The sequence below is a fragment of the Caretta caretta genome, chromosome 2 (assembly GCF_965140235.1).
Source record: "Caretta caretta isolate rCarCar2 chromosome 2, rCarCar1.hap1, whole genome shotgun sequence".
In the NCBI taxonomy this organism is placed as follows: Eukaryota; Metazoa; Chordata; order Testudines; family Cheloniidae; genus Caretta; species Caretta caretta.
The window spans coordinates 15,071,435-15,094,211 of NC_134207.1; the positions used below are offsets into that span (position 1 = coordinate 15,071,435).

At 42.2% G+C, this 22,777-nt stretch overlaps 1 protein-coding gene across 4 annotated transcripts in view; it reads left to right on the forward strand.

The window, feature by feature from the left end:
- ZFAT (zinc finger and AT-hook domain containing) overlaps positions 1 to 22,777 on the forward strand; it is a 232,878-nt gene that overhangs the window by 134,614 nt on the left and 75,487 nt on the right. For all 4 annotated transcript variants that reach the window (XM_048841712.2, XM_075124919.1, XM_048841711.2 and 1 more), the window contains 4 exons: positions 565 to 738; positions 18,478 to 18,631; positions 19,476 to 20,935; positions 22,300 to 22,532. In XM_048841712.2, the coding sequence (XP_048697669.1) occupies positions 565 to 738; positions 18,478 to 18,631; positions 19,476 to 20,935; positions 22,300 to 22,532 (2,021 nt within the window). The remainder of the gene's footprint in view (positions 1 to 564; positions 739 to 18,477; positions 18,632 to 19,475; positions 20,936 to 22,299; positions 22,533 to 22,777) is intronic.

Below are 22,777 nucleotides of genomic sequence, written 5' to 3' on the forward strand. Positions count from 1 at the left end.
CTGGCTGCTGACTGAACAGATAATATCATGGCCAATAAGGGCCTGATCCAATAAGGGCTCGACTTTGATGGATTATGGATCAAGCCCTGGAGAAATTAAGCAAAGGTCATCAAGATAGTTATGCACAGAAAGGGAGAAATGGTCTTCAGCACCAATGAAAAAAACACATCAAGTTGCACAAACCTTTTGCTGGGATTTTCAAAAGTACCTGTGTGATTTAAGAATACACATGATTCCAAGAGGGACTTGTGCTCCTAAATCACTCATGTGCTTTTGAAAATCCACCTCTTATTTTTAAATCTACTTTCCCTAATACATATATTCCTTATGCCACTCTACATATATTTTTATGCTGCCTGTTTTTTTTTTTTTTGCATTACAATTGGCTCATGCATTGGGGAGGGGGGAAGATTGTCTTGAGGACTAATGCAACGTTGCCCCATTTTTACAATTTTTTTTTCTTCTACAAAGGCATTAAGTATCTCCCCATTCTTTTCAAGGTGTAAATATATAACAGCATTTCACTTGTACATAGTTATGTTCTTTTTGATGTTTGCTCTTTAGGTAATGATTCTGACGTTGACCTTGACAGGAAGGAAGATGAGCGAGAAAAAACTCCGAAGAGGCCACGGATACAGAAAACTGAGAAGACACTATCCGCAAAGGAAGGCGACCAGATTTCAGGAGCTAAAAATCCTATTATAAGTGTGGTTTTGACAGCACATGAAGCTATTCCAGGTAACCATAATTATTTACTACTATATAATCAGATTTGTTTTTAGTTCCTGGGTATTTATTTAATGCTCACAAAATATAAATAAAGTAATTGGAATAAGATAAATAAATGTTCAGAATATTTGTGATCTGAATATCAGCAATATTTAGCATCCTTTGGTCATCTCCTTATAAAGGCTCTCTGCTCATCTGGTAGTTACATAACATTTAAAGCTGTCCTCAAATTTCTTTAAAGGTCTGATGTAAAGGTATGAAAGCGAGTTTGGAGACTTAGGAAAAATAGCTGAGTTTATATAGAGTAATAAAAGCACATAAAGGATACAAAAAGAAGGAACTGAAGATATGAATGATAAATCAATGGAAGAGTAGAAAACCACTCTTTTTCTCCCCCCACTCAAATCAGGTCCTAAAAATATGATGCTGCTATCAATGTGTACAGCTACCTTAAACGACAGGTTTCAGAGTAGCAGCCGTGTTAATCTGTATCCACAAAAAGAACAGGAGTACTTGTGGCACCTTAGAGACTAACAAATTTATTGGAGCGTAAGCTTTCGTGAGCTACAGCTCACTTCATCGGATGCATAGAATGGAATATATATTTATATATATATATATATATATATACATACACACACACATACAGATAAGTTAGACGTTACCATACAAACTATGAGAGGCTAATTAGTTAAGATGAGCTATTATCAGCAGGAGAAAAAAACTTTTGTAGTGATAATCAAGATGGCCCATTTAGACAGTTGACAAGAAGGTGTGAGGATACTTAACTTAAGGAAATAGATTCAATATGTGTAATGACCCAGCCACTCCCAGTCTCTATTCAAACCGAAGTTAATGGTATCTAGTTTGCATATTAATTCAAGCTCAGCAGTTTCTCCTTGGAGTCTGGTTTTGAAGCTTTTCTGTTGCAAAATTGCCACCCTTAGATCTTTTACTGAATGGCCACAGAAGTTGAAGTGTTCTCCTACTGGTTTTTGAATGTTATGATTCCTGATGTCAGATTTGTGTCCATTTATTCTTTTGTGTAGAGACTGTCTGGTTTGGCCAGTGTACATGGCAGAGGGGCATTTCTGGCACATGATGGCATATATCACATTGGTAGATGTGCAGGTGAATAAGCCCCTGATGGCGTGGCTAATGTGATTAGGGCCTATGACGGTGTCACTTGAATAAATATGTAGACAGACTTGGCATCAGGCTTTGTTGCAAGGATAGGTTCCTGGGTTAGTGTTTTTGTTGTGTGGTGTGTGGTTGCTGGTGAGTATTTGCTTCAGGTTGTGGGGCTGGCTGTAAGACTGGACTGGTCTGTCTCCCAAGATCTGTGAGAGTGAGGGATCATTTTTCAGGTTAGGTTGTAAATCTTTGATGATGCGCTGGAGAGGTTTTAGTTGGGGGCTGAAGGTGACTGGGAGTGGCTGGGTCATTACACATATTGAATCTATTAGCCTCTCACAGTTTGTATGGTAACTTAGATTCATAGATACTAAGGTCAGAAATGATCATTATGATCATCTAGTCTGACCTCCTGCACAACGCAGGCCACAGAATCTCACCCACCCACTCCTGCGAAAAACCTCTCACCTATGTCTGAGCTATTGAAGTCCTCAAATCGTGGTTTAAAGACTTCAAGGAGCAGAGAATCCTCCAGCAAGTGACCCATGCCCCATGCTACAGAGGAAGGCGAAAAACCTCCAGGGCCTCTTCCAATCTGCCCTGAAGGAAAATTCCTTCCCGACCCCAAATATGGCGATCAGCTAAACCCTGAGCATGTGGGCAAGATTCAACAGCTAGATACCCAGGAAAGCATTTTCTGTAGTAACTCAGATCCCACCCCATCTAACATCCCATCACAGGCCATTAGGCCTATTTACCATGAATATTTAAAGATCAATTAACTTATCTGAATGTGTGTGTATATGTATATATAGATAATATATATATATCTTACTATATGTTCCATTCTGTGCATCCGATGAAGTGGGCTGTAGCTCACGGAAGCTTATGCTCTAATAAATTTGTTAGTCTCTAAGGTGCCCCAAGTACTCCTGTTCTTTTTGCAGCTCCCTTAAATGTGAGTGCAAATCCAGATATTTTCAAGCACATATGGTTAGTTAGGTATCTAATTGGACATTTATGCATACAGATAATGTACACATGCAGTATTTGAGTATACAAATTAGGAGTGCAATAACAAGTATGTTTATGACCCTCAGTCAGCAGCCGCCGCTCTCCAGCTGCCCAGCTCTGAAGGCAGTGCAGAAGTAAGGGTGGCAATATTGCAACCCCCCTTAAATAAACTTGTGACCCCCCCCCCAACTGCAACTCCATTTTTGGATGAGGACCCCCTATTTGAGAAACCCTGGTCTCCCCCATGAAAACCGTATAGTACAGGGTAAAAGTACACAAAAGACCAGAATTCATGGTGGGAGACCAGATTTCACGGTCCATGACACATTTTTCATAGCCGTGAATTTGGTAGAGCTCTAGATATGAATGTTAGGATTGTCTGCATATGTGGCTCTGTGTACATGCTTCGGGTTGTGTGAGAATATAGGACGTATGGGAGGGAGAGAATGTAGGGATAAGGAAGAATAGGAAGGGAAAGTAGAGTGTTGCTGAATTGTGTTTTTTATTGCACATATTGTCATTTTTCTTCACAACCCAGCTACTATAGTGAAGTGATTTTTGTGAGAGTTTCGGGGGAGGGGAGTGTGTGTTTGTTTGTTTAAAGTAAGTTTTAGACTTCATATTTGCAGAGAAAACCCTGAAAAGGTGACACGAATATACCCTAATGGCTCAGAAGCCAGAGGCAATATTTTAAGTATGAAAAAGTATGAAAAAATTAGGAAGAATGCAGAGGTAAAGAGAAGTGAAAGGAGAAGAAATTAGACTAAGGGAAAACATACTTTAAAAAGATGGAAGCAATGGTACCCAATATAGAAGGAAAGAAAAGAGGGACGGAAAAGGTAAGTAAGAAAAGCAAGAGTGACTGACTGTTACTTTATTTTTATATGATAATCTTTAATGCCAAAATTTTACAATAAATAAAAAGGCAAATGTTTGTGATACACATACATGATCCTTTGAATGATCCATAAAATTTTAACATAACTTGCTTCAGCTTATCCGAGATGTTTGTGTATAATATCCCCTAGATAGAAAGAGCTCAATAAATTGAAAGGAGTTATGGTAACATATTATTCTTCAGATAGATTTGAAGGTATCCTTTACATGAATGAAAATTAGCATTTGCATCAACCTGAAGGTCCTAGCTATGATATATGTAATAAAAGTAGAATCACTGCCATTGGAGGCAATTATGGATTATTGTCCTCGCTCGTGATCCTTACTCGTTATTAAACCTCACTCGTGATCTCACGATAGAGCTCTCAAATGTCTCTCAAATATTTGAGAGTTCTATCCCGAGATCATGAGTGTGGCTTAATTTAATTTAGAAATTGCTGTCAGCACTGGGCAGCGGGACTCTGGCTGTCAGCATTGAGTTTTGGCAGGTATTAGAAAGGTATTACATCTGTAACATTCACAGGAAAAATATTTCATTTGATAAAATTGTTTTACTTTTTTTTTTTTTTTACAGTGCATTACATTTATGGTCTTTCCTTCTATATTTTACTCCTGAGGGAATTATGCACCATAAATTAAAAATTATGCGCCAAAAAATTATGCACACAATATTGTAAAATTCTGCAAATTTATTTGTCAATAAATAAATGTGGCTCCAGCATGGCAGTGGGGAACACAGGCCACTGGCTGCATTGAGGTGGGAGATCACCCTAAAGCCCCCCACCCCCAGTGCAGGGACTCGGCAGTGAGCCTGCACCTGACAAGTGCAAGGGCTGGGCCTGCCCCAGAAACACCCCAGGGCCCTGCCCCTCTGTGCCAGGCGCACCAGGTGTGGGTAGGCAGGCTCAGCCCAGCAGGGATCCGAGTGTGGAGGGTCTTAATGTGGTGGGATCCATATGTGGAGTGAGAGGTTTCTGTGTGGGGCAATCTGGGTGTGAGCAGCTCAGGGGAGATCTGGATGCACAGAGGCTCTTTGGGGGGTTCTGGGTGCAGGGGCAATGGGACTCTGCAAGGAATACGGGTGATGGTGGTTGGGTTCAGTGGGGTGGGGGGGTCTGGGTGTGGGGAGATGGGGCTTGGCGGGGGGGTCTGGGTGTGAGGATTTGGGGGGGGGATCCGGGTGCTGGGGGAGTGGGGCTTGATGGGGTGGGGGTGCAGGTGCAGGTGCAGCTGGTTGGGGCTCAGTTGGGTGGGGGTCTGGGTGTGGGGGGCTTGTTGGATGGGTCCAGGTGTAGGGGGTAGGGCTTGTCAGGGTGAAGGTTTGATGTGCCTGCTTATTGGGGGAACCCCAGCAGCTGCCGAGGGGATGCCGCATGCCAGGATCCCACTTCCCCTGCTCCTCTCCTTCCCTCCCCCCCCCACCCCCCAGCTTCCCTGCTGTTTTCTGCAGGGAAAAGCAGAAAATGTGTGGGGGTGTTTTCTCCTGCAGGCGTGGAGTCCCACAGAATCCCCCCAGTTGCCCAGCTCACCTCCCTCATCTCTGAGGCTGCTCCAGGCATGCTGGAACAGACGCACTGCTGGGGAAGATGCACGTGTCCCCAGGCAGCTCTTTTTTTGCTTTTCTGCACAGGGGGCCATATGAATCCCCTCATGAGTAATAGTTGTCATTTATGTTTTTCAGCTATTTTGATGTCTCTGGAAATTCTTAGGTCATTCCTTTTCTCATAAATGCTTTTATGTGTACAATATCATAAAGATGGCTTTTAAAGCGTTTCCTTTCATTCCTGGAGATCTTTCTTTAGCAGAAAGTTAGTTTATTGCTGCAGACTGTTGCTGAAGAATTAAAAAAAAAAACTTTTTCCCCTTCTGCCTACATTCGATCAGTGGTTCTCAACCTTTCCAGACTACTGTACCCCTTTCAGGAGTCAGATTTGTCTTATGTACCCCAAGTTCCATCTCACTTAAAAACTACTTACTTACAAAATCAGACATAAAAATACAGAAGTATCACAGCACGGTATTGCTGGAAAATTGTTTACTTTCTCATTTTTACAATATAATCATACAATAAATTGATTGGAAAGTAAATATTGTACTTACATATCAGTGTGATACTTCAGCTTATTTTTCACTTGTGAGCCTTGTCTAAAGCCTGAGCCCCAGGCAGCGGGGCTGAATCATGTAATGTAGCTTTGCTGGGCCCCTGTGGTGTGGAACCTCAGACATTTGCCCTACTTGCCATCCCCTAATGCTGGCCCTGCACTTGCGACCCCCCCAACCTGTCCCATGACCCCACTTGGGGCTGCAACCCCCAGGTTGAGAAACACTATCTAGATGAGTTGATGTACCCCCTGGAAGATCTCTGAGTACCCCCAGGGGTACACATACCCCTGGTTGAGAAACACTGAATTAGATCATGTCAAGTTCAAGACTGTTTAAGTGCTGTCACTGCAGCATTTTCATCAAGCATTAGCACTCTATAGCCACCTGTCATCTAACCTGAGAACTTTGTACAGATACCCCTTTTTTCTTAATGTGCAGTGTTATAAAATCCTTGTTGAAGATGCTAGATAAGCTTTCTACCAGTTAGAAAAATGGAAACTCAAGAATTAGTAGGTTTCAGAGTAGCAGCCGTGTTAGTCTCTATTCGCAAAAAGAAAAGGAGTACTTGTGGCACCTTAGAGACTAACCAATTTATTTGAGCATGAGCTTTCGTGAGCTACATCCGATGAAGTGAGCTGTAGCTCACGAAAGCTTATGCTCAAATAAATTGTTTAGTCTCTAAGGTGCCACAAGTCCTCCTTTTCTTTTTTCAAGAATTAGTAGGATTTCATCTATAGTTTTGAGAAAGTGATCATACTCATGGCTTTTCTACCCTTGAAATGCTACAGTGGCACAGCTACATCTTGTTACCCAGGGTTCTCTCAACCGAAAGCTCTTGGTAACTTTTACTCTGTGCAAGGTGGCGGCAGGAAATAAATCAGGGGAGACACGGCCGTCCAACCAATAGATGGCTGGCGGAAACAGGACAACACAAGAGTGCTTTTACTTCAAGCTAAACTTTACTTAGTCTCAAGCACTTACACACGTGCGCAAAAGGTTAGTAAAACACCCCCCAACCCTCAATAATTACCGAAGCTGAGTGTGGCTCTCGAGTGGCACAGTGGCAGCCCGTCTGCCGGTGGGGAACACAAGATGCATCCAGAGGGGAGTCCAGTCCTGAAGAGTCCCACTACCTCAAACTTTCCCCCCTTATTTATACATTAGTAATAGAATGACATGTCCCTTAAAGAAAACTTGTTAAGCAAGCAGTTTCAATGGTCAAGCAAGAGGTTCCTTCTGATTATCGATTAACCAGGTGTGGGTTTTTCCAGAGTTTGCAGCCTTGAGGTCCCAGTAGACATTCCTGGGGCACATCCTGCTCTTCTAAAATGCATGTATCAGCAACTTTGACACAATTCTTATCAGGAAGGACACAGGGTCAAGCTGCCCTTTCTCTGGCACACAAAATGCCCTCCCCTCCTTCCTTGGTCAAGCTGAGTTTGCTACATGGACACTTTATGGCCTGCTAGCTTGGCTGCTTTTAGCAATAAACTATAGTGGTTTCAGGCACTTTACTGGTTTGCTGACATCTCCCCGTACAATCTCTGCAGCTGTGTCAGTGTAATTCCTCAGTGTAGACACTACTTACAGTAGTGGGGAGGAGTTCTCCTGTCAACATAAGTAATTGCACCTCTCTGAGTTCCATCAACTTAGCGCTGTCTACGCCGGGGTTAGGTTGGCTTAATACATTGCTCAGGGATGTGGATTTTTCACACCCCTGAGTGACATAGCTGGGTCAGCCTAACCTTTTAGTGTAGACCAGGCCTCAAACGGCGTGTCTCCTTTTTCTAATGCAAGATGCTTTCAAAATGGTTATATTAGCTGTTCAATAAACTTTTATTCTGCACTGTTTAGGACACTGTTTTATATCGTGTACACTGTAGATTATAGCTCAACTGATCTTTGAAAATCCCTTTAGAACAGATCAGGGGGATTCTAATTTTCCTACAAGGACAGCTAGACAAGGTTTGATTAATTTTTCTTTCATAGAATGAATTTAGAGCTCAGGAAAGGTAATGGATTGACAGCCTTAGAAACTTTGAAAGCTTATATTAACCCACAGAATAAGTTTATCTTGAGCAGCAGCACTGCAAACGCCTCTTCCCATGGCACTTGTCAAGGTTCCTTTCCCACTCTGAACTCTAGGGTACAGATGTGGGGACCTGCATGAAAACTTCCTAAAGTTACTTTTACCAGCTTAGGTTTAAACTTCCCCAAGGTACAAACTATTTTACCTTTGTCCTTGGACTTCCACTGCCACCACCAAACGTTTATCTGGGTTTATTTTATTAGGAAAGCGTTGTTTGGAAATGTCTTTCCCCCCAAAATCTTCCCAACCCTTGCACCCCACTTCCTGGGGAAGGTTTGATAAAAATCCTCACCAATTTGCATAAGGTGACCACAGACCCAAACCCTTGGATCTTAAGAACAATGAAAAAAAGCATTCAGTTCTTGAAAAGAAGAATTTTAATAGAAGTAACAGTAAAAAAGAAGTAACAATAAAAAGAATCACCTCTGTAAAATCAGGATGGTAAATAGCTTACAGGGTAATTATATTTAAAACATAGAGAATCCCTCTAGGCAAAACCTTAAGTTAGAAAAAGACACACAGACAGGAATATCCATTCTATTCAGCACAGCTTAATTTCTCAGCCATTTAAAGAAATCATAATCTAACACATATCTAGCTACATTACTTACTAAATTCTAAGACTCCATTCCTGTTCTGTCCCCGGCAAAAGCATCACACAGACAGACTCTTTGTTTTTCTCTCCCCCCAGCTTTTGAAAGTATCTTGTCTCCTCATTGGTCATTTTGGTCAGGTGCCAGCGAAATTATTCTAGCTTCTTAACCCTTTACAGGTGAGAAGATTTTTCATCTGGCCAGGAGGGATTTTAAAAGGGTTTACCCTTTCCTTTATATTTATGACAGCACTGAAGGATCTTATTCATTAGTAGGAGGGACCCCATGTTCCCAGAGGTGAGAGGGAAGATTAATCAGTCCTTGACCTCTGATTAAATTGACTAGTAGGCGTTTGTTGTTGTTAACATTTCTCCACTAGAAATTGCACTGACTACACACAGTTTTGCTTTCAGTTAAAAGTATTTACTCTTAAACGTGACTGACTGGTGTTTTTCTTTGATAGTGTATTTGAATGTGTTAATGGCCACCACTGGGTAAAGTAAATGTCATATCCTCAGTCTTCTAATTTATGTTAATTTCATTTTCCCCTGTATAATTCCTCCAGCGTGAAGGGGCATTTATAGTTCCTCTGGCCACTGCTAATGCTGGGCCCTGTAGGCTTAAGGTACGTCTACAGTACAAAATTATTTTGAAATTATTCTATTTGAATTTTCAGAAGCTATTTTATACATTCAGTCTTCTGTGTCCCCACTAAAGTGCATGAATTGGCACATTGCGTCCGCAGTACCAAGGCTAGCATCGAATGTCGGAGTGGTGCACTGTGGGTAGCTATCCCACAGTTCCCGCAGTCCCCGCCACCCATTGGAATTCTGGGTTAAGCTCCCAGTGCATGATGGGGCAAAAACATTCTCACGGGTGTTTCTGGGTGTGTATTGTCAGAAAGCTATGGCAGACAATCGTTTTGCACCTTTTTGGCGTACAGACACCATACTGCTTTCAGCAGATGGTGCACCACTGCTCTCCTGCTACTATGAATCCACCTCTCCAACTCAGCTCTGCTCGGCCATCGTGAACTGAGCAGCACAGCTTCCGCCGCCCACTCTGCTCTCCCGCTATTGCCACGCTTCCGAGCTTCTCCATGTTGTCTGTCCTGGGCTCCCACCTCCGTGAAAGCCACAGAAGACAAACATTTTCAGCCTTTGTTCGGCTACCGTGAACCAAACAGCACAGCTTCCTCTGCCACTCTGCTCTCCTATGTTTCACGCCCTTTTTTCAGGATTACCTGTGCAGGCGCCATAGCCATGGAGCCCGATCAGATCTCCGCTGCAGCTTTGACCATTGTAAATACCTCGCGCATTATCCAGAAGAATGTGCAGTACCTGCAAAACCGGGCGAGGAATCAACAACAGCGCCATTACTTTAGTGATGAGGACATGGACACAGATGGCATGGCATATGGCGATTGGGAGATCATGGTGCTGTTGGGCCAGGTTCGTGCTGTGGAACAATGATTCTGGGCCCAGGAAACAGGCACAGACTGGTGGGACCGCATCGTGTTGCAGGTATGGAATGATTCCCAGTGACTGAGAAACTTTCGTATGCGTAGGGCCACTTTCATGGAACTTTGTGACTTGCTGTCCCCTGCCTTGAAGTGCAAAGACACCAAAATGAGAGTGGCTCTCACAGTTGAGAAGCAAGTGGCCATTGCCCTGTGGAAGCTTGCAACACCCGACAGCTACCGGTCAGTCGGGAAACAGTGTGGAGTGGGGAAATCTATTGTAGGGGCTGCTGTGCTGCAAGTAGCCAACACAATCATTGACCAGCTGCTATCAACTAGTGACTTTGGGAAATGTGCAGACCATTGTGGATGACTTCAATGTGCTGGGATTCCCTAACTGCGGCGGGGTGATAGACAGAACGCATATCCCTATCTTGGCCCTGGAACACCGGGGCGGCCAGTACATAAACCACAAGGGGTACTTTTCCATGGTGCTGCAAGCACTGGTGGATCACAAGGGACTTTCACCGATATCAACATGGGATGGCTGGGAAAGATGCTTGATACTCACATCTTCAGGAACTCTAGTCTGTTTGAACAGCTGCAGAAAGGAACTTACTTCACAGACCAGAAAATTGTTGTTGGGGATGTTGAAATGCCTATAGTTATCCTCGGGGACCAAGCCTACCCCTTAATGCCATGGCTCATGAAGCCGTACACAGGCATCCTGGACGGTACTAAGGAGCAGTTCAACTATAGGCTGAGCAAGTGCAGAATGGTGGTAGAATGTGTGTTTGGACGTTTGAAAGCGCGCTGGTGTAGTTTACTGACTCGGTTAGATCTCAGCACAACCAGTATTCAAATTGTAATTGCTGCTTGTTGTGCGCTCCACAATATCTGTGGGAGGTTGAGGCAACTCGCCAGTTTCGCACAGCCAGACAACAGGGCGATTAGAAGAGCACAGCAGGGCACGCTGCACATCAGAGAAGCTTTGAAAGCCAGTTTCATGACTGGCCAGGGTACAGTGTGAGAGTTGTGAGCAGGGATGAGCCCTTTAAAATAAACGCGAACAGCCCAGTGTGGCTCCGATGAGGTTCTGAGAAGGGATGAGCCCTTTAAACTAAACGTGAACAGCCCAGCGCGGCTGGGTTTCTCCCCACCCCCACCGCATGGCTCCGATCAAGCTCTCACTCACTAGAAGTGCCTTCTCCAGGGTCATGGTCCAGGAGCATGCTTTGGGAGTAGGGGGAGGCTATTGGCTCCAGCATTAAGAATAGTTCCTGGCTGGGGGGAAAACAGATTCCCCACTTGCTGCCTGTGCACTGTCCTCTTTGTCCTCCAAAAATTCATCTTCCTCGCTCCGTGCTACTCCCCTCTTGTAGGTGTCCACGGACAGTGGTGGGGTAGTGGTGTCGTCACCCCTCATAATTGTATGCAGCTCATGGTAGAAGTGGCATGTATGGGGCTGTGACCCAGAGCGCCTGTTCGCCTCCCTGGCTTTTTGGTATGCTTGCCTGAGCTCCTTGATTTTTGTACGACACTGTTCTGTGTCCCTGGAGTAGCGTCTTTCCATCATGGCCCTGGAGGCTTTAGCGTATGTATTTGCGTTCCTTTTTTTGGAACGTAGTTCTGCCATAACAGATTCGTCTCCCCAACATGCAATGAGATCCAGTACCTCCTGTTAGGACCATGCTGGAGCTCATCTGCGAATCTGGGACTGCGTGGTCTCTTGAGATAGTGGACTCTGCATGGTTGCCTGTGATGGTGGACTGTGCTGTGGTGACCAAACAGGAAATTCAAAAGTTCCCGGGGCTTTTACTGCCTACCTGGCTAGTGCATCGGAGTTCAGAGTGTTGTCCAGAGCAGTCACAAGGGAGCATTCTGGGATAGCTCCCGGAGGACAATATCGTCGAATTGTGTCCACAGTACCTGTAACCTGGAACTGCGATCTTGATTTTAGCACTACTCCACTTGCCGAGGTGGAGTACAGAATTCATAGTAAAGAGCCCTTTAAATCGAGAAAACTGGTTTGGTCGTGTGGACGGTATCAGTTTTATTTCAAGGTAACTCGGCTAATTCTGAAATAACTGTGTACTGTAGACCAGGCCTGAGTGTTTCCATCTTCCACACCCATGGGTTGGTTTGGTTTCTTTTTAGTAATCTGGCCCTGAAACTGACATTATAGTTTATCCCTGCTAGGCTGATGGTAGAAAGCACCTTCAGCACAAGGGACTGTCTGACTTACAGGTCACAGGAAAGCTGTCTAAACAGGGAAGGAAGCTTTCATGCTTGGCAACTTATTGGACTACCACAGACTATCCAAAAGTCTCCTTCACCATTGAAAACAAGAACTGCTAGCCAAACGAAAAGGTAATGTAGTACACAAGAAATTGGCTATAGTAGATAAATACCATGTCAGGAATTACAATATTAGTAACAGCATATCCCAGCAGACAGTCTGTTTAGAACCAAGAATATGATATCCCACAGGAACTATCTATAAAGTAAAAAGATAACAAATTCACACCTTTTATTCCCTACTTGATCCCCGTTCCAATTGGTTTGAGAAGTCACAAGACAAAAAAATCCCAAATCAGGAAAGGCCACAGCCACTTGTTTAGAGGTTTGCTACATAACCATACAATACCAATCCTTCACACCCACCCAGGCAAAGGAAACAGGGACCAACCTCAGCAGTCTGTTTGAAATTACAAAACATGTTGGAGCCATAGCTGAGTCATTTTAGGTGAAGGATGCCTGTGGAATTTTCTACCACAGAAGATCAAGATGTACTCCGATCTTGTCTCTCTTAGAGACCAGTCCACACACTTGCTATTTAGTGTTAGACTTTTTTCAATAGACCTTGTGATACTGGCTGGCAAGAAGGGATAAAATCTAAGAATCTAAAATCTTTTCTGAGGTTGAAGCAGAGAATATAGCCCTACTAGGCTTACAATGAAAATTAAACTTCCTGTATTTGGAATCAAGATACTATACTGATTAGTGCAGTTAACCAGCATCTGCTCAGTAACTGCAAGAAATCAGCCAATATGTGATGGTTCAACTGAGAGACAGGAATGTTGAAATTTCATTTATGTAATGCCAATTTTTTTCTTAAATGGTAAGCATATATAAAATATGTTGGTTGTCTGTCATTCTACTTTCCTTCATATACTGCTTTTCTTCTTTGATCGTAAGGTTTTTGGGACTGTGGCAAACATGGAGCTGCTATATAATAATCTAAAAGAGTACTGAGATACAATCATTTTATGACAAGGAGTCTGAAGAAGTGGAGTTTTTACCCCCGAAAGCTTATGCTCAAATAAATCTGTTAGTCTTTAAGGTGCCACCAGACTCCTTGTTGTTTTTGTGAATACAGACTAGCATGGCTACCCTCTGATACTTGAAATCATTTTATGAACACTGTATGTGACCTGGTCAATGTGGTGAAGTTCTTGTATAGCTGGTTATAGACTTTTCTATATGAATTTATTGATCTAGCTCAATAGACGGCTGTCGGAAAAAAACAAGCAGAAAAGCAACATGACAGCTATAAATAAACAAACCTCCCAACAAATGCTGGGGGGAAATAACAGGACAGTGACATACTGCCAGGTTCCAACATGAAGTGGCTGGAGCCTAGAGATCATAAGAACACTAAACTGTTATAAAGCCCTCTCAAAAGAGGAAGGGGGATCAGTTCCCAGGGGCTCTCCAGGGAGACAAGCCAACAGAGAGACGCTCTGGAGCAGGAGTCTGGGGAAGTTGGGTCTTTCCCAGATCCAGGGAATGGTAATGGTAAGAAGAACCCTGCACAGATACAAAATTTGGATCCGCATCTATCCTCAAACATGGTCCACAGATGTCCGCATCCATGGATAGAAAGCATATATCCGCAGATTTGTAAGGCTCTAATGGTAAGCCTTGATATCACAGTCCTGGCAAAGCTCCCTCTACTGGACGCTAACCAGGCTGCTGTGTTTAGGTCCCACCTCAATGAGCCCTATGCACGTTAAGCTTGCTGAATGAGTAGGCTTCAGCATTGTCTCATTTTAGGCCTCTCTGGCACACTCCCTGGGCACAAGCTCTCTATTTGTTACCCCTTCAAGAAAATGGAACCTGGCAGTCCAGCTGCCCTATGCCCTGAGGAGCTGTGATGATCTTCTTCACATTAAGACACACCTATACACCATTCCCTGCCTCAGTTTCTTCACCATTCTGGAGCATTCTCTGGGCTTAGGCTAGGCTACTTTAGGGTGTCGAGGATCCTCCTCGTGCAGCTAATGGTTCTTCTCTGCATCATGAATGTATGTCTCTTCTCTCCCCCGCCCCCACCCAGCCAGCTTCCTTTGACCTTTGCTGGTCCTGCAGTCAGAAATCCCCTCTGCTACAAAAGCATGCCTCTTGTACCTCTCCCTTGTCCTAATTTTCCTCTCTCCCGCTAACTGACCCAGTCTCTGTTTTAAAGAGCTCATCTTTTTGTTCCTCCTTCTGGGGAAATACTACTGCTTCAAACCCCAGCCCTCTACAGAGAAATTGGGGGTGGGGGATGGGAAATGGTTCTCCTAGCTTCAACCAACCCATTATGCTAACGTGCTACCATTTCAATTGGGCAACCATCAAGATAAATTAAGAAGAATGAATGGTCTGGGAGATGTGTGGCACAGCTCTGATAGCAGATGGTGGATTCTTCATATACTGAGGCATTCAGTGAAGCAGCAATTTAAGAAAATCAACTCAAATTCATAGGTTGGTTACATATAGATTGATTCCCCAAGTTGTCACAGTTGGGGATAGTAAGATATGTTTTCTCTTTGGTTCTAAATAAGTAGTACTTTGCTTTAAGAAGGCTATTTAGCCACTGTATTAACCATTGGTCACTGCTTCCCAGGCAACAGAACTGCAGGGTCTGAGTCCAAGTCAGACCTGCTGAGATAATCATGGTTAGTACCAGGGGATGTCAGCTCAAACCCAGGTCTGAGAGTGGGAGAATCATATAATTCCTCCCAGGCCTGAGACCTGAGTGGGTTGCACTTGAGATCAAGAGGGAGTCCGAGATACAGATAGCCTACTAACTTGTCCAAGGACTGTGTCTACTGGGAACATACACTATCTGGCACAATGGGGCCCCTATTCTGATCAGGGCCTTTGAGTGTACTATTCTCTAAATGTGGTGTGCATTGCAGGTATTAGTTGTAGAGCTGATCAGAAATATTTTTTATTTTCTGGGCTCCCTGGCTAAACTACTTCTCTCATGATGCACTACCATCTCACCTCTTCGTGAGCAACCTCAGTGCATCATAGGAGTTCCTGGCCACAATACATCATGGAACATGTAGTCTTGCTGGGAAACCTGGCCCATAGAAGAGACTATGGGTAGAGCCTGCAAATCTGCGGATATCTACTGTGATACAGCATGGCCAGAGGGCAGCAGGAGAGTGTTAGAAGGGAGCCTTATTCCCTGTAGAGGGAAGAAAGTTTGCTATAAATTAATTAAAGCACCTGAAGCCAGTCACATGATAACCCCCCCCTGCTTCTATCAGAGAAGAGGAGTTGAAGCAGAGTGGATTGGTGCTGGAACAGAGAGCAGTTTGGAGGGAAGCAGAGGAGAGTTTGGAGAAGTGCTGTGGTGGGCTAAGAAGACCAAGACCCTAGGTAAAGGGACATCTGGTTTGAGCAGAGGGAGAGGGCAGGAAGCCCCACAATCTGAAGGGCAGGAGAGGGAAGTAGCCCGGGAGAAGGAACCGCTAGTTCTAGTGGTTTACTGCTATCCCTAGGGCCCCTGGGCTGGGACCCGGAGTAGAGGGCGGGCCCAGGTCCCTCCATCTCCACTCCCCTCCTCTAGGATACTAGTGGGGCAGTTAATACCCCAGTTCAGGCCAAGAAACGGTGCCCTGAACCCCCACCCAAGAAGAGAAAGCGCGAGACCCATCATAGTAGTGCCGGCAATTTGCCACACTACTTTATATCTGCAGATATCCTCATCCAAATTCTGTATCCGCGCAGGGCTCTAAGTATGGGCATAAGGATCCTGATTTCATACTCCTAGGAATTGCTGTGGTGGTATTTGAAATCAAAATTTATATTTTTGGAAGTTTGTTTTTTCAGTTAAAAGTCCAAATTTTCCTGTGGAAAGCAAACACTGCAAAAAACCCAAAGCCAAACAAAAAAACCCAAACCCTCCCTCCATTAAAAAACATTTTTTGATGGAAAATTTTTGACCAGCCCTAGTTATTTGCCTACAGACTAGCTTTCCTTCACTCATAGAGTATCTAAGGTTTAATCTTGGGCTTTTTAGTTTATTTTTCAACTAAGTCCGTCGTCCCCCCCCCCCTTTTTTTTTTTTAAGTATTGCTTATTTTTTGTAAAGGATAATTTCTTTAAATTGATCGGTGGGAAGATAATTACCTTAATTTTGTTCCTTCATGATGAAAGGAATAGTTCATATGCATCATTTTGTTTCTCTCTCTCTCTCTCTCTCTCTCATATAACATAGTGGGAGTCTAGGTTTACAAAAAAAATCGTTCTTACTTTATCTAAACTGTCCTATGTGACTTTACCTTTTAATTTTGTTCTCTGTGCTCTATTCTATTATTTCCAAAGTATATTCACATTTCATTTCATCTGTGTTCTTTCTTTTGCCACAAAAAGAAACAAGCTTCTGTCGTCTTTCCCAGTTAGATCTTTCTTAGTTTCTAATGCTGTAAACCGAAATGTGATCAAATGCTGACATAAACAAACAAAAAAACTTTGAGACTTAATGCAGCCAACTGTGCTTGAAGTAACTTATTTCAGCTAAGCTGTTTTAGGTCTAAGGACACACACACACACACAATATGTTAAAAGGATATTAAGTTTGCAAAGTCAAGCACTCAAAAGTTAGGAAATGTCAGACTTAAGGTTGCACAGGTAACCTTAATTTGTCCCTCTTTTGCATATGCATTATGATACAGTCTTTAATTACACGATCATATGCTACTTTTTTTCATAGGACCACTACCTTATTCAGTGCATGGAATGGACAGGACTCACCGAATAAGCAACTATTCAATATTTGTTTTCTCCTTATTGTACATTGTATGTCTCCATGCTTTATTTACTGCCCACTATTCAAACCCACTAAAGACAGAATTATTAGATTGCTCATGGGCTTTTCTGTGGTGCTCATCACTATTGTTTCTGAGTTCTTCACAAACACTTTTTTTGTCTTCCCAATGCCCCTGTGAAGTGAGGAGGTGGTATTGTCCCAATTTACAGATGGGGAGCTGAAGCAAAGAGATTTTCTTCATGCAATCCCCCACCTCATTCACTGCACAGCTTCCAACTTCTGCAACAAATGTGTTGCATACAGACAACAGCCTCCTTTACTGTGCAAACCTGATTCATTCACAGAGCAGGTCCATCCAGTGCACTGAATGAGTTAAAACAGAATGTGATCGTTTCCCGCTCCAGCTTCCAATCCTGGTCAACTTGCGCAGCCAGTCCGAGGCTCCTCTTTCTATTCTTTCCCTCATTCCTGGTCCAGCTTTTGTCCCCTCTGCATTTTATTTATTTTTAATATTATTTTTATTTCCCCTCCTCCTTGCTGACTGTTATCCCTCTGCTGGCACCAGAGCACTGGAGACACAGGCTCCCTGCTCCTAGTTTCAGTGCCCAACCCTACCCCATTTGAGAAGTTATTACAGGGAAAGTCCAGCTTTGCTTCTGTAGCATTGAGCTGGAGCATTCTCAGTTGCACTGTGGGGGTGGGGTATATGCAATCTGATCAGATATTGGATCTGTAAGAGGCTGGAGCTTGCTCAGCAAGTATGGGATATTCAGAGGTCTCAGCTGCTAAACTCAGTCTCCACTGAGCATGTGCAAAATATGATCTTTAAAAAGGTTTACAACTTGGCCAAATTTGGGCTGATTTTTGCCCAAAGGTACATCCCTGACAAAAACAAAAAAACAAAAAAAACCCCACTTTTCCTCCTTCAGCCCCACATTTTAATTGCGTTAAAAGCAGGAGGGGTCTAGAGCTGTTTTTTTTTCTTTAAAAAGATGTTTGTTTGTTTTTTATTTTTGTTTTTTAATACTGGTAAAAGTTGTTTTTTCTCTAGCCTCGTTCTTGGAAATGGCTGAATCATTTTGGCTGAAATTCTCCCAGAAACTTCAACCTGAGGCAGATACCCTGTCACGTAAAATTTCAGTTCAAATGGTTAAAGTCTAGCAAAGATCTAAGCAATTGAAAACAGGATCTTATAATGGAAGTGTCAGGCAACCTTAACTGGCATCACTATGCCCACCTACAATACAACAAAGATCTGCAATGTTTTACTGTAAGTCTTTCTACTATTACATGCTAATAAGTAGAACAAACCAAAGTAGAATAGCATAATAGTCACAGGGCAACTGCATTTTAATATCACTATTTTCATAAGCATTATTATGTTTTATTTTATGTTTTATTTTAATTTTAGGAGCTACAAAAATTGTTCCAGTTGAGGCTGCTCCCCCAGAAACTGAATCAGCAACAAATCCTGAGACAGCAGTACCAGACACAGCTCAACGAAGAGGGTATCAAGAATATGCCATTCAACAAACTCCATATGAGCAGCCAATGAAATCAAGCAGGTATTTTAAAGTACTTGGGTTCATGTTAAACTTGGGAGTGAAATGTTTCCTTATCCAGCATCATGTAAATGGAAATTCCTCCATTTGTTTCCCTTATTTCAGCAGGCAGAAACAGATTATACATCAGGTGAGTCAGAGTAGCTAGACCATTAGAGTCTGTCAAATATTAAGAGTTACAACAGTATAAGAAGTTAAAAATAGGTAAACAATCATCATAACCTAAAATAGCACCTTTGTCTATTGGAATTTACCTCTTTCTTTCATTATCCTTGAATGGTTTAATATCTTATCCTTCAGCAACTTTGTGAGGCAGATGTTAGCTTTCTCTCAAGAGAACCAATCTTGTCGTTATAAATTGAAGAGCTACAAGTTCAATGAAGTTAACTATTACTGCTACCAAAACTGAGTCTCCCGAATGTCATATTTCCACAAGTGCTGAGACTGTAAAATTTAACTGAGTTTCTGCAAATATGTTTACAGCATTTTCCCCCTTAATTTGTCTAATAGCAATAGTTCAGCACAATAAGGTTGGAAACGTAAACTTTAGAATGGGTTAGTCCTGAATTTAAAAAAAAAATAGATACAAGGGTTTAAAAAAAAATTAGATGTGCAACATATGACAGTTAGTTTGTCTGAGTCGGGGGGGGGGGGTGAGAGGGGAGAGCAGGTGGAGTGTGAGAGGCATATCCACTAATTAAAAAATTAGCTTCTCCCCCATCCATAAAATGAAGATTTTTATATGCCCTTAGTCCATAATACACAACAAGGCTGCTTTGGCATATTTTGCAACTATATATCAGAATTCTAAAGATAACTATATTCTGGTTGTTTGGCTTCTTTCTAGGTTAGGTCCTACTCAGCTAAAAATTTTTACATGTGAATACTGCAACAAGGTGTTCAAATTTAAACACTCTCTTCAGGCTCATTTGAGGATTCACACAAACGAAAAGCCTTACAAATGTTCATACTGCAGCTATGCCAGTGCTATAAAAGCCAACCTCAATGTCCACATGCGGAAACACACAGGAGAGAAGTTTAGTTGTGATTACTGTGCATTCACCTGTCTCAGCAAAGGCCATCTCAAAGTCCATATTGAGAGAGTCCACAAGAAAATTAAGCAGCATTGCCGCTTCTGCAAAAAGAAATACTCAGATGTCAAAAATCTAATTAAACATATCAAGGAAACACATGACTTGCAAGACAAAAAAGTGAAAGATGTATTTGATGAGCTCCGCTTGATGACCCGAGAAGGCAAGAGACAACTGCTCTATGACTGCCATATTTGCGAACGTAAATTCAAAAATGAACTGGATCGAGACCGACACATGCTAGTCCATGGTGATGAAAGGCCCTTTGCTTGTGAACTTTGCGGCCATGGAGCCACAAAGTATCAAGCACTCGAACTTCATGTCCGAAAACATCCATTTGTGTATGTTTGTTCTGTGTGTTCGAAGAAATTTGTCAGTTCTGTAAGGCTTCGTGCACATATCAAAGAACTGCATGGACATTTACAAGAAACTTCTGTTTTTAACAGTTCTATCAATCAAAGTTTCTGCCTTCTGGAACCAGGAGGTGATATCCAGCAGGAAGCACTTGGAGAACAGTTATCACAGAGTGCAGATGAGTTCACTCCCGTAGGTGCTAATGCTCTTAGCGTACCAAAGCAATCTACTTGTAAAGGTGAATCAAATACCATAGATGGAAGCCATAATGATCTGCCTGGTAGTCTTCTGAAGATTGAGACTGCCCCTTCTTTAGAATTTGAAAACTTGCCGGTGGAGAATGTACCAGAAACACCACATCAACCATCAACAGACCTAGCAGCACCAGACCCTCAATCAGACCTGGCTTCAGATTGTTTCTTATTGAAAAATGATACCTGTGCTTCCAATGAGCTAAAGGCTTCTCATGAAAATGTGCAGAAAGTCAGTCGTGATAGTTCAGTGAATATGCAGGGTGAGGAAATTCCGCTGTTGTCTGGAGGCAAAAGCTCTAATATAAGTCAGAAAAATATAGACATTGAGAACCTTTCAGCTTCCAAAGAGAAAGTTCAACCCTTTTGTCTTAATGAATTAGAAACTAGCAAGTCACCAAATCAAAACACAGATGAGTCCACAAACCCTGCTACAGCATCAGATTCAGTCATCAGTCCACAGCTGGACTCTCATAATATGACTTCTGATAATCGAAGTGGAGCTGTTGCCTTTATGCAGATATTGGACAGTTTACAAAAGAGACAAATGAACACAGACTTGTGTGAGAAGATCAGGAAGGTGTATGGAGACTTGGAATGTGAATACTGTGGTAAGGAGCAGTGGAATACTGTGAGTTAGTTCAAATAAGTCACATAGCCATACTTTTTTCATTGCATTCTGGTTTATAGTTTGGTGCATTTGTCCATCTCTTCATTTGTAGCAATAGTAATTTCTGACTTAAGTACAAAGGTTCTGGGCTGGGTTCTGGTCCTCTGAAAATATTTTGTGCTGCATAAACAGTGCAAAATGAACTTAAATCTACCAAGGAAACCTTGGAAAATGGAGAAGGCCTGGCAAAGTGAGGTTCTGATATGCCTGATTCTCTGCTGGGGTAACATCCGTCTGGGATGGTATGCTTGCAACGTAAGTTTAAAGCTGCTGTTTTCTCTTCCTTTCCCGTGCCCCTTGCTGCTTTAACTTTTGCCGGGGCCAGGCAGAGCAGAACCAAGGAGTTGCAATCAGCTCACCATCAGCCCATGCTCTCCATAGTGCTCAAGCTCTGTATGGACCATAGTGGAGAATTCAGCCTTTCATGTTTCTGCAGTATGTAGAGATGTGTATATATACACCAGACATGTCTGATGACTTCTTCTGATAGCAAATAATGTAATGTTAAATTACTGATGTGGTTTCCCTTTGACATAACTTTCTCAAACAAATTCCTTTGGGGTGGAAATTTTCAATACTTAGTTTGAGACCAAAGTTATTGTTGTTTTGGTGAAAGTTACAAAAGTGGGGAGTAGCATACACTTGTCACCGATGTTCTGACGGAAAGTTTTGTGCTTGCATAATTCAAAAATGGAGAAAGTAAGAAACTCTGAACTTGTCTTGTTATAGTGTTCATTGCTGAGAAGGGAAAGGAATTCAAGTTTGAAGACATTCAGTAATTAAATGTAGAGTTATTCTTTAAAGTCAGCATATTTGTACAGGCATGTTCAAAGATTTTCTAATCACTTTTTTTCCTGGAGTCCTTATTTTAGAACAGTTTGGAACAGAGGGGCAAGTGTCAACAAGGCCTCCTGACTTATGGTTGGTTCAGCTAAACCATATTTACTACGAATTCCTGCATTTTCATGTTTTAATTAGGGGCACACCTTTTAAAGAACTTCCTCATTAGGAATACATTTGTTATGATATCCTCCATGAAGGGGTCCCTTGTTAAGATCTCTTTCTTTAGTACATGTCAATTAAGGAGATGCCACAATTGTTGTTTCTAAATATATTTGCATCAGTGAGGTGTGTTAAGATAATTTTGACAGCTAACCTTTCATTAAACACAGAAGGAAAGGATTCAGATGTTGTGGTTTGAATTGAAATTAAATATGTATTTGAATTCTTTATAATATCAATTTAAAAAAAATTCTTCAGAAAAAAAACTTGTTTTCATGTTTGATTGTTTAATCTTATTTTTAGGCAAGTTGTTTTGGTACCAGGTGCATTATGACATGCATGTTCGTACTCACACTCGAGAGCATTTGTATTACTGTTCCCAGTGCAATTATTCCTCCATCACCAAAAACTGCCTTAAGCGTCATGTCATTCAGAAGCACAGTAACATTTTGCTGAAATGTCCCACCAAAGACTGTGACTACTCCACTCCAGATAAATACAAGCTCCAGGCACATCTTAAAGTTCACACCGAGCTGGTAAGTACAAATGAAATAGTATTTTTTTTAATCTAAGTTTTATGTCATCACCATAATTTTCAAAATCAAGTGACAATATTACATGACGTGGATAGTTTATTTCAAGTGCAATTGGCTATAATAATAATACGATACCTGTATCTGGACCCACATTTGTAAAATATTATTTATGCTTGAGAAATGATATATGTATTAAATAAATACTGATATAATTCAGGGTAATGCCATTGAGACTGGTTTGGCAG